Genomic DNA, 14,839 nt, shown 5'->3' with positions numbered 1-14,839 from the left:
ATTATTTTTGCTTAGGAAAAAATATAAATGTGAGAACTATAAAAATAAATGTAAGATTATTTACTATATATGGAGTATGCACCAAGTATTATCTTTCTCAAATTTGATCACAAGATATTTTTTTTTCCTTTGTGACAAAATTCTTCTAAACATGGAAAAGTGGAAAAAATAAAAAGAAAAGAGACATCAAATAATGAAAAATCCTTGTTTGTAATGTCTTGTGGCAATCAGTTTGGTATTAGATCTTGACTAACTCGAAAACCCTTTAGAGAAAAGATACAGAGCTATGTCGTCTCTGCTTCTAAGTCTCCCTTCCAGGCCCTTTCTCCGCAACCTTGCTCTGGTAAGTCTATCCTCTCTCTTTCTAGTTTCTGTTTTCTTCTTTCTTCTTCTTATGTCATGATACTCTTCCCTCAGAAATGCCACCACACCCTTCGGATGTTCTCCTCCTCCACCACCACCAACCCGTACTTGATGTATCGTCTCACACATTATGGAAGTTCTTTTGATGATATTAATGTAACAAGCAATATCCACTACTTTGATCCGGTCAAGGAAGATGAAGTTATTGTCCGAGACAAGGCCTTTCCCATGGAGTTGCGTAATACGAGTCTGGTTGGAATGTCCCACGGATGGGGAGTTTTCAATGTGGAGAGTGATGAACACAAAGCCCTCTATGTTAGCGACTACTGCAATCCTTGTGGCTCCAAATCAAATCCCAAAGTCATTCCTTTGCATCCCATGGGTCAACCTAATATCACCCAAAAGCGCATCATCACTAACGCCGGAATGACTTATTCACCTGATCAAAGTAAACATTTTGTAGTGGCGGCCAATTGTTTAGGACTTGAGATCAATTTCTTTAGGCCTTGTGGCAAACCAGAGTACTCTGGTTCGGGCGGCTTTAAAACCCAGTCCCACTATTTTGATCAATCAAAGGTTATGTATTCAAAGAGAGATGAAAAGTTCTACACTCCTAGTGTTGGAGGCCACTTCTTGGCTTTCTGGGACTCTTGCTTTGAGGAGATTATGACCTGCCCCAAGATGAAGGAGTTGCGGTTTTGCAACCTTCCTGAGTTGACCCAGTCTGAGTGGGAGCTCTTGGACTCATGTTCCCCACCGACTGCACACCTTGCGGAGTCTCCCTCAGGACAGCGTTTCCTAATCAAGTGGTACGCTCAGAACTACCAACCGGGCAAGATAATGACATTCTTGTGTCGCGGAACAAAGCGTTTCATGGTGTTTAGAGAGGAGGAAGATACGAACATGTGTTACACAGAGGACATTGGAGATCTCTGCATATTCCTTGGCGGTAGTGAGCCCTTCTGTGTCAAGGCAAGCTCATTCCCTGGCCTAAAACCTAACTCCATATATTTTGCAGGCGAGGGCTTTGGTGTTTACGATATCGCCACAAGAAAACCACGTTCCTTCCGTCCCAAGTCTCCCTCAGCCTTCTCTAAAACACCAGTCTTCCCTCTCTGGATCCCTCCAATGTCTCTCTAGCTAATTACTATATATATGCTCTCTGAAACTTCACTAGTTGTGTCTCTCTGGTTACTATGCTCTCTGTTCTAGAAATATCATTGGAGTGTAAGACTAATTCGTTCCAGTGAAAGACTCAATGAGCTAATATGTATCTGCAGCTGCTCCCATAACAAACATGCTGATGTACGTATATAATTTCCACAACCCCTTTCTCAATTTCGAAACACAGTTTCTCTGCCAGAACCTACAGAAACCAACCTCCTTTAGAAATGGCCTTTCTTCAGGCAAATACTAAGCTACTCTCGCGTAATCTTGTCCGTTTTCACCGTTTCTTTGCCTCTATATATATGCTCTCACTAGTTCCTCATCTACCGTCGAAGCTTCGTACCCACTTTGCATAAAAGTTTTAAAAGCATGTATTTATTAGAATTGATTCAACAGTAGGATGTATTTGGCCAAATGATCATTTAGGTAATTCTTGAATGATCAACTTAAATTCTTAGAATGGTGTATGAATGGACATTACAAAGTCTTATATAGTCTTCAAATCTTACCATTGTGAACCAGACGTTGAGTAAATCTCACTCTGATCTTTATAATTCTCGGCCTTGTAAAAACCAGGAAGCTTAGGGCGTGGGATATCAGTTGCTTCATTTAGAAGCATCATTACCACTGAGAGCATCTGTGGTCTGTCCTCTGCATCTTGTTGAACACAGAGGAGACCAACTTCTAGGCATCTTCGGACTTGGTGTTTCTGAAATGAGGATGATTCTTGTATTGCTTGTTCTATTGTCTCCTCCCAATTACCGTCATTCCATTTGGTCCATATCTGTTCATAGGAAACAGGTCATTGCTTGTTAGTTTATGAATATATGCTTTTCAATCTCAAAGGAAGTACTAATAACAAATCAGAAAACTTCTTACATAGCTAAGAAGATTTGTTCTGCAGAGTGAGTATGAGAAGGACCTATTTTCCTTCCCACTTACAATCTCAAGGAGCATCACCCCGAAGCTAAAAATATCCGACTTTGCTGAATATAACCCACTCTCTGCATACTCCGGAGACATGTAACCACTGCATAATGGAAGAACCTTTATTCAAACTTAACGGTAAAACAAAACCAATTCAGAGATACAAGTTTTGACTGCTTACTAAGTTCCAGACGGCTTTGTTGTGACAGCCTTGCTCTCGCTCCTGCTACAAATTCTTGCCAAGCCAAAATCTGATATTTTGGGGATCATATTTCTATCAAGCAAGATGTTGGCTGGTTTCAAATCCCTGTGGACAATCATAACTCGCGAACCGTCTTGCATATAGGCAAGACCGTGACAAATACCTTTAATAATCTCAAATCTCATCTGCCAGTTTAGGTCGGATGAGTTTTGGCCTCCACCTAAAACTCAGGTCAAAAAGAATATTGCGGTCAAAAAGATTGAACTAATGAGAATATACAGATGTATGTTAACTTAATAATATATATAACTCACCAAAAAGATGATGCTGGAGGCTTCCATTTTCTAGGTATTCATATATCAACACCCTCTCTCTCTCGTGAACGCTCCAACCAAGGAGCTTCACGAGATTGATATGCTGAAGGTTTGCAATTAACATCACCTCTGTTTTGAACTCAACCGTCCCCTGTCTTGAGACCTCCGACAGCCTTTTCACTGCAATTTCTTGGCCGCTAGGTAAACGTCCCTGAAACCAAAATTCCATCCATAAATTACATGGAAAACCCCAATCTCATAACAGAATGCTATGGTTAAGCTTTTGAATGAGAATTTTTCAAGTGTCAAGCTTTTAGAAGAAAAGCCAAATCAAAAATAAAAAGTATTAGCTGCGAGGTTCTTTATCAAAGGTCGCAAAAACTATTCATAAAACACTTGCTGAGAAAGGGTTGCTTTAAATCTTGAATCTTTTTATATTCATAAATCTTTTAGTAAGAAACATTCTTACATATCAATAGTCAACTGATACAAGGACCTGAAAACAAAGGGAATGAAGATTGAAGTTCTAATATTGGGAGACCTAACTCGGAGACTTGATTGAAAAGTAGGATTATAATATTGTACCTTATATACAGTACCGAAACCACCATGTCCAATCTCATTAGCATCAGAGAAGTTCTCTGTGGCTCTTAGTATTAATCCAAAATCCATGGGTGGAAGTTGCAGAGTCTCTGTTTCCTCTGCTCCAAATATGTCTTCATTACTTTGTATTATATCCATTGCAAGAGTCTCTGTTTCTTCTGCTCCAAACGTGTCTTCATTACTTTGCATTTCATCCATTGCAGTTGCTCTTGCTTGATTTTGTTTCCTTCTCCAAATACAGAGCACTAACAGAATTACAATGATGATGACGGCAGCAGTGGCTCCAAGGCTCAAACCTATTATAAGTCGACTTTTGTTTTTTGTTTTTCCTATAACCAAAATAAACAGAGAGAGTCGTAAGCGAAAGTGTGAACAACTTAGAAAATAATTGTGGAACATCATATATATACCATTGAGTCTGATATACAAATCTTGACCGGCCATGGCGTAATTTTGTAGATCGAGGAGGTCGCCGCTCCAAGTCACACAGTTTGATGATGAGGTGCCATTTTGATAGACAATCACTGTATATGCCGTGCAATGACAGTCTTTGACACACATATCTCGACAAGTTTTCAATTCGTATGGGGAGTACTGTTTGGCATCCACTGTATCCGGCAACTTCATTTTCGTGAGCTGAGAGAATCGATTGCAGTTGCAGCTCACTGGTGTTTTCCTAACACATCCTCCTGTGACGTTTCTTGAGGTCCCTGGCTCAAAACCTGTGATGCAATTACACGTTGGCGGGGACGTGTGCGCGTTGCAATAACTGTTGGCGCCACAATGGTTGTAACGGTCGCAATAAGTAAGTAATGCAGTCCATCGCAAGGTCCATTCTTGTGATCTCTGATTCCATGTTAACCAGTTCAATACTCCGTCGGGCGTCAATGTGACTATTGAGTAAAGGTCGTTGTCTTGATACACAAAAGTACTTTCACCATCTTCGTTGGTAGAATTGAAGACCAGGGGTAGGTCAGCAAATTCGATTCCATTCCAACCACCACTCCGGTACACTTTGGTGATTTCCTCTCCCTGCATTATGAGAATCCTAGGGAATTTATCACCATCCATGCCGAAGATGAAGTTTCCTTTTGCTGGATCATTTGGTGCTTTCCAGGATGCCAGATATCGACGTGACCCAAAATTTGGGACTTTGGAGGATCTGAGTTTCATATCCGGAAGTAATGTGTCTGTGGGATTATCGAAACTCTGCCACAAGTAATCTCCTGGATCCTTGTTTCTCAGCACCAAATTTCCGTTAGCCAGGAGCTCCGCCACCAGCTCCGGGGATATCTCGTTTCCTCTCCCAGTATCCCAGATGATGCGGTGGTTACTATCGAGGAGAACGATGTTAGCACCAGAGATTTCAAGAGTTGCGTTAGAGTTATAGAGAGGTATGTCTCTGTTCCCGACCCAAACGTAGGTTCTCTTAGGGATCTTCTTGTACCATATCCCAAAATACCAACGATCACCAAAACTGAAAAATCCAAGCTCGAAGACACCGCCTGGGGAAACGAGACTTGTGTTTCTTGAAACATAAAAGGAATCTGATGAATCAACAACATCAAAAGAATTCGCAAGTACAAGTATCAACAAGTAAACCACCACAGAGAATCTAAAATCCATCGGCGATTTCGATTAGGATTTTTTTTTTTTTTTTTCCTTCACAAAAACTCTGTGCCGGAGAAAGTGGCCAAATTCTCAAAGTCCACCATCGCCGACTTAAACAAACGGTATGGCGCAGACTTTAATTTTTATGTTTGAAACCCCAACTACTACTACTACTACTCTATATATCTTCTTCTTCTAAACATTGTACTTGTTTTTTCTTCAATCTATTTTTTTAAATCAGGTCGAGCGTTCTTTTTTTATTATTATCGTTCGATTCAAATATCGGGAATCTAATAACCCGGGCTGGTTCCGGTTTAATACGAAGCTCTCGATCTCCACCTGCTAAACATTGAACCGGCCTATTTTCTTATGCTAACCATGTTTTTTTTTTTTGTCGTTCGTTTTTCAACTCTTGTCTCCCCCCATACAAGAAAAAATTGTATGCTCAACCGTGAGAATGAAAAGTTATAGGAAAAACTACATCTATCAATTTTCTCTTTTTAAATTACGTCGTCATCGATTACAACTAACATGTACATAGTCTATAAACTCGTTTATTAAAAAAATAGTACATTTGATAATTATATATATATATATATATGTGTATATATGATTAATCGGGTAGCTAATCTCGAAATATAAATTTTATCTCTAAATGTTATTTAATCTTTTTTTAAACGTGAAATTCATTTTTTATGAATTATTATTCAAAATTCATTTGATAATAATATTTATTCTACACTTTTCGATTTTTTTTAAAGCTTGCAGTTGTGACATGTGCACACTTTTCCTTTCGGCAAAGTTACACATGTGCCGTACGTAGAACCTTTCACACCTCCATTAAAGCAAGATTCTTGGCATGATGAGACACCGTTATGCTTATTATAAGTCCCCGGCGACGTTCTGGTTGTATCTCTAACATCACATGGATGAAGACTTTGAGGTTTTGGACGAGGTCTTGCATGAGCATTTCCTAATGATAATTCTGTGAGAAACATTTTAATTTGTTGGTTAAAAATGCATATTCTGTTTTAATTTTATTTTACCGGGAACACATAAATTGTATATAGATTATACGTATAATTTTATTTTTACAAATTATACATATATTTTACCAAATTTTAAATTCTTTCATTAATTAAACGTTCTTTTTATTTTTCTCAAATAATTTTAAAAACCGCAAATGTAAGTTTTAGTGTGTGTTTGGCATTTACCATTGTATGCATCCAAAGTTATTATAATGGAGAACAAAATTAGTCATGCGAAATAGGACATCTAGTTGTAGCAACTCAAAGTTATAATTATAGAAAATAAACAACCAATTTTGTGGCAGTGATACTAAAAAGAAAATTATAAAAATTAATAGTAGCATATATGTTTTAACTACAAAATGTCAAATACAATATTATATGATTTTTCACAATGTATACTAAAGAAACTAAAACAAATTATTTAGTTAACAAACTTTAAAATATCAAATGTCAAATATACACGGACGTAGTCCGGATTATCATCTAATTATGAGATAATAATATTTATTCTGCACTTTTCGATTTTTCTTAAAACTTGCAATTGTGACATGTGCACATTTTTCCTTTCGGCGTAGTTACACAAGTGCCGAACGTAGAACCTTTCACACCTCCATTAAAGCAAAGTTTTTGGCATAATGAGGCACCGTTATGCTTATTACAAGTCCCCGGCGGCGTTCTGGTTGTATCTCTAACGTCACATGGATGAAGAACTGGAGGCTTTGGACGAGGTGTTGCATGAGCATTTCCTAATGATAATACTATGAGAAACATTTTAATTTGTTGGTTAAAAATGCATATTTCTGTTTTAATTTTATTTTACTGAGAACACATAAATTGTATATAGATTATACGTACAATTTTTACTTCTACAAATTATACATATATTTTACCAGATTTTAAATTCTTTCATAAATTAAACATTCTTTTTATTTTTCTCAAATAATTTCGAAAACCGCAAACATAAGTTCTAGTGTGTGTTTGGCATTTACAATTAGCTAGTGAATTTTGTTAAGTTAAAAGATGTTAAAAAAAATATGAGTCTATTGGAAAATAAACACTACTCATAAAATCAAACACAAACAATATATTGACAAAATCCACACATAGTAATGTATATATACCTGTTAAAATCATCAAGAAAAACACCATATGAATCAGAAAACCAAACACATTTACATTTTTACTCATTTTTGCTTTTGATTTTTTTTTTTCTTTTCTTTTTGATGAGAATGTGTATGACACAATTACCTAGTATATAAAGATTTTTCTTCTTCTAAATATAGAAAAAATAAATGTAAACCACATAAAAGACTAAAAATTTGCTGCACCACATATATTTTCACGGAATTCCTTATTAAAATTAGGGAGACTCACAAAAATGCCCCTTTTTCAATATCCCTTTTCAAAAATGCCCTCTTTGGTTGTCCATTTTTAAAAATACCCCTTTTATGTATAAAATGACTAAATTACCCTTCTTTTAATAAAAGATATCACAAATATATTAGGTAATATAACAAAATTAGGTTCACAAAATACAAAATATTTTTTGGCGGGAAAAGTGATCCTTTAATTTTTCCCGCCAAAACACTTGTAAAAACTTGTACAACCTTTAAAATACCTTGTAAAATTTTCCCGTAAAATTTTTTCCCGCCAAAAATTTTTTTTTGCGGGAAAAGTGATTCTGTAATTTTTTTGGCGTTAAATTTTTGGCGGGAAAAATTTACAAGGTATTTTAAAGGTTTTTTACAGGGTACTTATAAGGTTTTACAATGTATTTTAAAAGGTTTTACAACGTATTTATAAGGTATTTATAAGATATTATAAGATTTTACAAGCTATTTTATAAGGTTTTACAAGTTATAAGATTTTACAAGTTTTTTATAAGGTTTTACAAATTTTTTACAAGTTATAAATTCCTTATAAAACTTTATAAGTACCTTGTAAAAACCTTTTAAAATACATTGTAAAACCTTACAAAACACTTGTAAATACTTCGTAAAACCTTTAAAATACCTTGTAAATTTTTCCCGCCAAAAAAATTGCGGAATCACTTTTCCTGCAAAAAAAAATTTTTGGCGGGAAAAATTTTTGCGGGAAAATTTTACAGGGTATTTTAAAGGTTTTTTACAAGTGTTTTGGCGGGAAAATTGCGGGATCACTTTTCCCGCCAAAAAATATTTTGTATTTTGTGGACCTAATTTTGTTTCAAATAAGAGTAAAATGGTCATTAAAAATTAAAAGAAGGCAAACTTAAAAATGGATTCTCAAAGGGGGCATTTTTGAAAAGGAGTATTGAAAAAGGGACATTTTTAACAATTTCTCTTAAAATTATTATCAGATGCAGACATCTAAAACTATTATTATCGTTAGTTGTTCATTTCTTTAATTCTTAAACAAGGGTCGATGAGGGGTCAAGCAGAGGTGGCTTGTACAGTTGTACCACGTCAGTCTTGGTCGCGAGCTTCCCCGAGAGCCAAAACGTTTTCGCACAACACGAGGTGATTCAGCTCCTCCTGTTAAGCCTATTGGGTGTATGGAAAGACTCCAGAGCAGGAAGGTTCCTTGCACGTGAAGGAAAAAGCTTTGAGGGAGCTGGCCAAAGGAAATTCAGCTAGCATTTAGAGCGTCTGATACACAAATGATTGAGCAATTGGTGAAGCTCCTTGGCCATCAAGAGAAGCAGTTGTAGCACTCACTAAATTCGCTAGCCCGTGTAATTACTTGCACAAAGATCATTCAAGAGCAATAGTAGAAGCTGGAGGAGCTAGTAAACTTGTTGAAATATCTTACTTGGGTTGTGAGATTCGGATTCCAGCTTTAGAGCTTCTCCTCCTCATCGCATTAGATGTACCAGAGAATGATCAAGTCATCAGAGTGTTGGAATGGACATCCAAGTCATAAATTAATGTATCTATTTGTCAAGTGATGAATCTGATGTACAAAAAAGCTTCAAAAGTGTGAATCCAAGGGAAACTTAAAAAGAAGAACATCTCCATTGTTAAATTACAATAAGAAACAAATTATTCTGTCAAACAAAAAATATACTAATCATCAACATCTCCAGAGAGAAAGGGAAGGCTTTTACACAACAACAACAACAATCTTCTAACTCCAACATGTCTCTATATCTTATACTCATATAGTTACATATAGAAATCACACCTCTATGGGTTTTATATAAGTAACATTCATATATATCTTAGAAGATCTTTCAAAGTAGACTTACACTCAGCTTGTTCCATAGTCCAATAACTCCCACCTGAACGGTTGAAACACATAGAGCACTTCCGGGCAACTCTTAAACAGAAGTGCCACACAGACGCAAACCGCAGCAATCGCCACCATTGACAACATAGCTGGTCTGTACGCTACAGACCTGCGTGTTGTCCCATACACCAGTTTATGGTCACAGAGCTTGCATGGAAGCTGGTTAATCTCCAAGGCTGAAGCCATCGGACCTGATTTTGGTTCTTTCTGCTCTCTGTCTGAGAAAGAAACTGGGATGTTGACCACAACATGATCTTCAGTTGTTGACTTTTTGTTGATCTTGCGTTGAATCAAGTGGATGTATGAGAAGTGACCGCGTAAGCGTGCGTAGTCTTCTGGTGTGAAGCCTGTGCTGTCTCGAGATGTCTTCCACGCTTCAATCCCCACCTATATCAGATGCACAAAGATAAGCTTTTAGCTAAGAGAATCAAATTTCATGGCTGAAAAAAGAGGGAAAATCAAAGTCACCATTGCAGGATCTTCTGTTAGCGCATCCAACACATCTTCTGAACCGTCTTTACCGGCTGCAATGTGAAGAGGTGTTAAGCCGGCTGGACCAGCAGCATCGGGTCTAAACAAGCTGTTTCTTTGTTTCTTGGGAACATATCTCAAGAGCATTTCGACCATAGGCTTAGAGTTTTTCCTCACGGCTCTGTGAAGAAGGCACAGTTCTGATAGTGTGGCATTTGAGGAGGAAGAAAATTCACCAACAGCTCCATCAAAGAACATGTTTAATAGCTTTCTGATCACAGCGCACCACTCTCGATCCATTGAGAACTCGATTAGCCACTGGAAGCGTATTAATGGGAAAACGTCTGGATTTGGGTCTGATTCCCCAAGCTTACTTCTGTGAAGAAGCCAACCGATTTCATGAATGAAATCCATAGCTTGCTTAGCAGAATCAGTTCCAGTGAACTCTAATGTGGTTTCAAGTATACGGATTTCAGAACAAACATCATCATCTTCAACAACTAAGAAAGGGAAGAAGCTGCTGCTGAGTCCTTGGTCTTCAATCTGGAATAATCATCAAGCAAGCTCTGAGTCTGATGAATAACATGTACCGGTTATCAATGATTAGAGTAAAAACAGAGAAGGTTCTCACCTCCATATATCCTCGACCACTCGTTATAGGCATATCACAAGAAAAGTTTACACACTCAACAATCTCATTATTCTCCTTGAGATCATCATTCTCCCCGGTCGTCGAGTCGTGTGTTGTTTCCTGAATCAAGTACTTTCCTTCAACAGCACAAAGCAACCTGTAAAAAAGGTACAAAGACATTTAGACATCAAAGAAGAAGAAAAAGAAGACAAGGAAGGCCAAAATTTCAAAGAAAACAAAACCTTGTGCCACGTCGACGGAGATTAATGCCTTTAACTGTAAATTGAGCCTTCCCCGTTGCAGCTATAGCAAGCGGTTTAACGTTAATGATGTGGCTATAATCACGACTTTTTAAAGGCAATGAAGTGCCAACAACAACCTGACCTGCAACCCCGGATTGACGATAAATACTCAGAAATCCAGATAAGTATTCACAAGGTGAAAGTATTCTCGAAACTAACCGTTATATACAAATGCAAGTTGGTTTTGCACCCTAACATAAATCCATCCAGTTGTCCACAAGGGATCATCAGAGAGATCTAGAAGCTTCCTTAAGCTAAAACCCAGATCGTCTGAGAGCTGCCAAGCAAAAAAATACAGAGAATGCACCTTCAGGAGTCTGGAACTTTTCAAAAAGACAAGATGAAATGTCAAAGAGGGGAGAAAGGAGTTTAGCTTACCTCTTCCCAAGCAGTTTCAGCTTGACGAAGATAGATGGTCAATACGATACAGCCAGGCCTAATGTAGCTCTCCATGTCAGTTGGACTATGCGATAACCAGTCAAGAATCTGAATATCGAGAAACTAACACATCAATTTAACTTCCAACATCACAAAGTAAGAACTTGAGAATACTAAAGCAGACCAGTACCTGTCCACGCAAGACAATAGGAAATTCATTTGGCTCTTTCCCAAATAGTTTGAACACAATCCGGCCTGTGCGCATCTGAGATGGAAGCAATAAAAAATAAAAAGGTTACAGCAAATTATCAGCAGGCAAATAGATCCAGAAAATAATGGAATGGATGAGGTAAGAGATATACATACCTGAGCATCTTCACTGGAACTTGACGGTGACTGGTCAGATGCTGAATCTGAATTCCTACTTGTCTGAGGTGGACTAGACTGATGTATCCATGAAGGATAATCAAGAGAACTGGTTGCTGGATTGGTTGGAGGAGGAGATCTTTCGATATCTGTGTCATCTGAGTCTATATAAATATCATTCAAATCAAAATCATTCATTTTGACTTGTTTTTCTGATCTGGTCTCGGTAGCTGTCCCATCTTGCCGAGGTACGTTTACCGAAAGTTGCTTTAAATCCTCTTGAGGAGCTTGCTCAATTCCAAGCAAAGCCGAGTTTCCAATATTTAAGGAACCTTGAGATCCTCCTTGTAGAAGAAGTTCAACTAAGTTTTTCCCTAACTGTTCACCAGCATGGCTTACGAGGCTCTTCAGAAGATGAGACATCAAATCTTGATCACCGGTATGGTCTGCAAAGGGATAGAAATTAAGCAGCTGATACAAACTTTAAGAGTAATCAACGTAGATATGATCAGAGTAAACACCATACTATGCATATTGGAGAGTATCTTCAAGAGACTAATCAAGAGATAGTTGCTTGACTGATCATCACTAGGATTCCCGTTAGGGCCAGGTTCGGGATTTGTTTTCCTCCTACGTTTATTATGCCCAGCCAAACGTCTACGACAACTTCTCTTTCCTTCATCAAACTCCTGAAGAAGATGGAACCTGCAAGAGAGAAGATTAAAGTTGATTCATTTATTTCGGATTACTACATTTTAAGAGGCTTTTTATGAGAGAGACATACCTACTACATTGCTGACAAAAGCGCTGCAAGATACCTCCGACAATGGCACTAGTAGCCTTGGAATGCATCTCACAGACCTTATGACGTCTATGATAATCCTTAACTTTACTAAGATCAGCTTCACAGTTTTCCACCTGACAAACGGCTGCTCCGAATTTGGTCTTCTTGGCAGCATTAAGATGACAAGCATTGTCTCCAAGCTTCAAAGTAAGACCACCAGCAGCATTACTGTCTCCTTGAATGGCAATAGCTCTCCTCTTCTTCTCAACCATATTAGTATTATTCCCTTCATCAGAGCAGGAGGAGGAGCTATTGGACGAGTTTCCTAAAGGGAGAAACTGACGGCCCGTAGTTTCGCTGGCGGCAGGATTCAATTGAGTAGCGAGAAAGAGATCACCATCCCATTTCCAATCATTCAAATCCCACTCCACACTTTTTTTACCTACGGACCTTAGATCCACAGCTCTAAACCCATAGAAATGTTGAGCCTCCTCACCTTCCATTCTCACAGAGATAGTTGTTTTCTCTACTCTCCAAAGAAGAAGATCAAATTCAGGGTACGGAACATAAGAAACACAACAAAAGCCGAATTGATCTTTGTAGATCGAAAGAAAAAAAAAAACACAAACTTTGGTCCTGATCAATCTCAATTACTCTTGCCCAGAAACCTAAAGAGGAGGAACAGAGTGACAGATCCAATTAAACCAAACACAGATGCCCAAAACCCAATACCCTCTGGAAATCTCTTGATAGATTCCTAAAGCTAGCTCTTCAACGCAACAAAATAAGATAGAAACAGAGAGACCTGTTTGTTCAACACAAAGGAAAAGTAACCCCAGAATACAACCTTTTGAGGAGCCCACCGGTGATGGAGATGCTATGAACAAGAAGAAGAAGAAGAAGAAGAAGAAGAAGAAGAAGAAGAAGAAGAAGAAGAAGATGTGAATCTGCGTTTGTGGCGTGGTGGAGAAGAGTATGTATGGTAATGGTTATGCTAGTACAAAAAAAGGTTAGGGGAGAGACAAAGAGTGAGAGAGAGAGATAGAAAAGAGAGAAAGAAAGAGTTAAGGAAAAAAATTAGTTTTAAGGAAAAACAAAACAAAAGAGTGGTGGGGACCATTTCTACACTGATTTTAAATACATTATATGAAAATTATTTTTTTAGTATAAAATAATAAAAATGTTGTAAACTTATTGTTTTCTATGTATTAATGAATGAAGTTCGTTACATATATATACATAATGAGAGGAGACAAATCCTCATTGGGTTAGTAAACCCTAAAGCCCAAAAGCCCACTAAGTATAAAATGGATCCTAAAAGGAGAATCTTCTAGAACATGGGCATGGGCCTTCTAGGACATGGACACGGGCCTTCTAGAATATGCATAAGGCCCACGGTTATGGAGTCCATCCAACATGTGGTTTATAACACTCCCCCTTGGATGACATAACCGTGTAGATGCCAAAAGATCTCAGCAATACGCTTGGGGGATGCTGCTTCATTAAAACCTTACCAGGAAAACCCATTGGGATAAAACCATGGTGAAGGAAAAAGAGTACAGCACGTATTACTCCCCCTGATTTGGTCATCCCTGTAAGTCCTTAAGTCTCCGCATCCCCTCAATGTTGATGTTGGTAACGCCTTAGTGAATAGGTCGGCTGAATTGTCACATGATTGGACTTGTACCACTCGAACTTCTCCATCCCTTTGCAAGTCATGCGTGAAGAAGAACTTTGGTAGAATGTGCTTCGTCCGATCTCCCTTGATGTAGCCGTCCTTGAGCTGAGCGATACAGGCTGTGTTGTCTCCTCATATGATGGTCTTTGATGTTGTAGTAGCTGCGCCTTGAAGAAGGCTGCCTACGTACCCTTGGAAGGGATCAAGCCACACGTAGTTCCTATTTATTGACCATGCCATAATCTGATCTTACCTGCATCAGCAAAACAAACTAAACCAAAGCAAACTAGACCTTCTTTGGTTAGATCAATATAGAATAAAACCCAAATAAACAAACATAGGAAGAATAGAATTTAAAATTTAACCAAACCTTCCTTCAAACCTTTCTAGTGCCTTTGGGTTGATCATGAACTAAATTTAGACAAAGGAGGTTCACGGCAAAACATATGTCTGGTCTAGTGTGGCTAGCCAAGTACATTAACGCTCCTATGGCACTAAGGTATGGCACTTCAGGATCGAGAACTTCTTCCTCATCCTTCTTTGGACCGAATGGATCACTATCCAATCCGAGGCTTCTCACCACCATTGGGCTGCTCAATGGGTGGGCCTGGTCCATATTGAATCTCTTGAGTACTTTCTCAGTATATGCCTTTTGATGCACAAGGATTACATTATTCATGTACTCAAGTTGCAATCCCAAACAGAATTTTGTCTTGCCTAGGTCTTTCATCTCGAATTCTTTCT

The 14,839-nt window shown here is 38.1% G+C and overlaps 3 protein-coding genes and 2 long non-coding RNA genes across 5 annotated transcripts; 2 read left to right on the top strand and 3 right to left on the bottom strand.

Moving 5' to 3' along the window:
* Nucleotides 1–178: 178 nt before the first annotated feature.
* LOC9316349 lies at nt 179–1,855 on the top strand. Its single transcript, XM_021027268.1, has 2 exons — nt 179–343; nt 418–1,855. The coding sequence occupies exons 1-2, from the start codon at nt 287–289 to the stop codon at nt 1,501–1,503; spliced, it is 1,143 nt and encodes a 380-aa protein (XP_020882927.1). The 5' UTR covers nt 179–286; the 3' UTR covers nt 1,504–1,855.
* A 102-nt stretch (nt 1,856–1,957) lies between these two features.
* On the bottom strand, nt 1,958–2,488 carry LOC110228923. The gene is made up of 2 exons (XR_002332423.1): nt 2,410–2,488; nt 1,958–2,314 (listed from the first exon to the last, which is right to left on the bottom strand). It is a non-coding gene; the product is annotated as an uncharacterized LOC110228923 (long non-coding RNA).
* A 23-nt stretch (nt 2,489–2,511) lies between these two features.
* On the top strand, nt 2,512–2,933 carry LOC110228924. Its single transcript, XR_002332424.1, has 2 exons — nt 2,512–2,595; nt 2,667–2,933. It is a non-coding gene; the product is annotated as an uncharacterized LOC110228924 (long non-coding RNA).
* A 443-nt stretch (nt 2,934–3,376) lies between these two features.
* On the bottom strand, nt 3,377–5,359 carry LOC9316348 (S-locus-specific glycoprotein S13). Its single transcript, XM_021027267.1, has one exon. The coding sequence runs from the start codon at nt 5,200–5,202 to the stop codon at nt 3,439–3,441; it is 1,764 nt and encodes a 587-aa protein (XP_020882926.1). The 5' UTR covers nt 5,203–5,359; the 3' UTR covers nt 3,377–3,438.
* A 3,813-nt stretch (nt 5,360–9,172) lies between these two features.
* On the bottom strand, nt 9,173–13,480 carry LOC9318171 (squamosa promoter-binding-like protein 1). Its single transcript, XM_021027563.1, has 10 exons — nt 12,418–13,480; nt 12,160–12,338; nt 11,634–12,079; nt 11,458–11,532; nt 11,268–11,375; nt 11,049–11,166; nt 10,830–10,971; nt 10,588–10,744; nt 9,954–10,499; nt 9,173–9,872 (listed from the first exon to the last, which is right to left on the bottom strand). Exons 1-10 carry the CDS (start codon nt 12,918–12,920, stop codon nt 9,447–9,449), a joined length of 2,700 nt encoding a protein of 899 aa, XP_020883222.1. The 5' UTR covers nt 12,921–13,480; the 3' UTR covers nt 9,173–9,446.
* Nucleotides 13,481–14,839: the final 1,359 nt, after the last annotated feature.

Source organism: Arabidopsis lyrata, assembly GCF_000004255.2.
Source record: "Arabidopsis lyrata subsp. lyrata unplaced genomic scaffold ARALYscaffold_4, whole genome shotgun sequence".
Lineage (NCBI taxonomy): Eukaryota > Viridiplantae > Streptophyta > Magnoliopsida > Brassicales > Brassicaceae > Arabidopsis > Arabidopsis lyrata.
The sequence above is the reverse complement of the archived record's forward strand: the minus strand, read 5'-3'. Positions and strand labels throughout refer to the sequence as shown.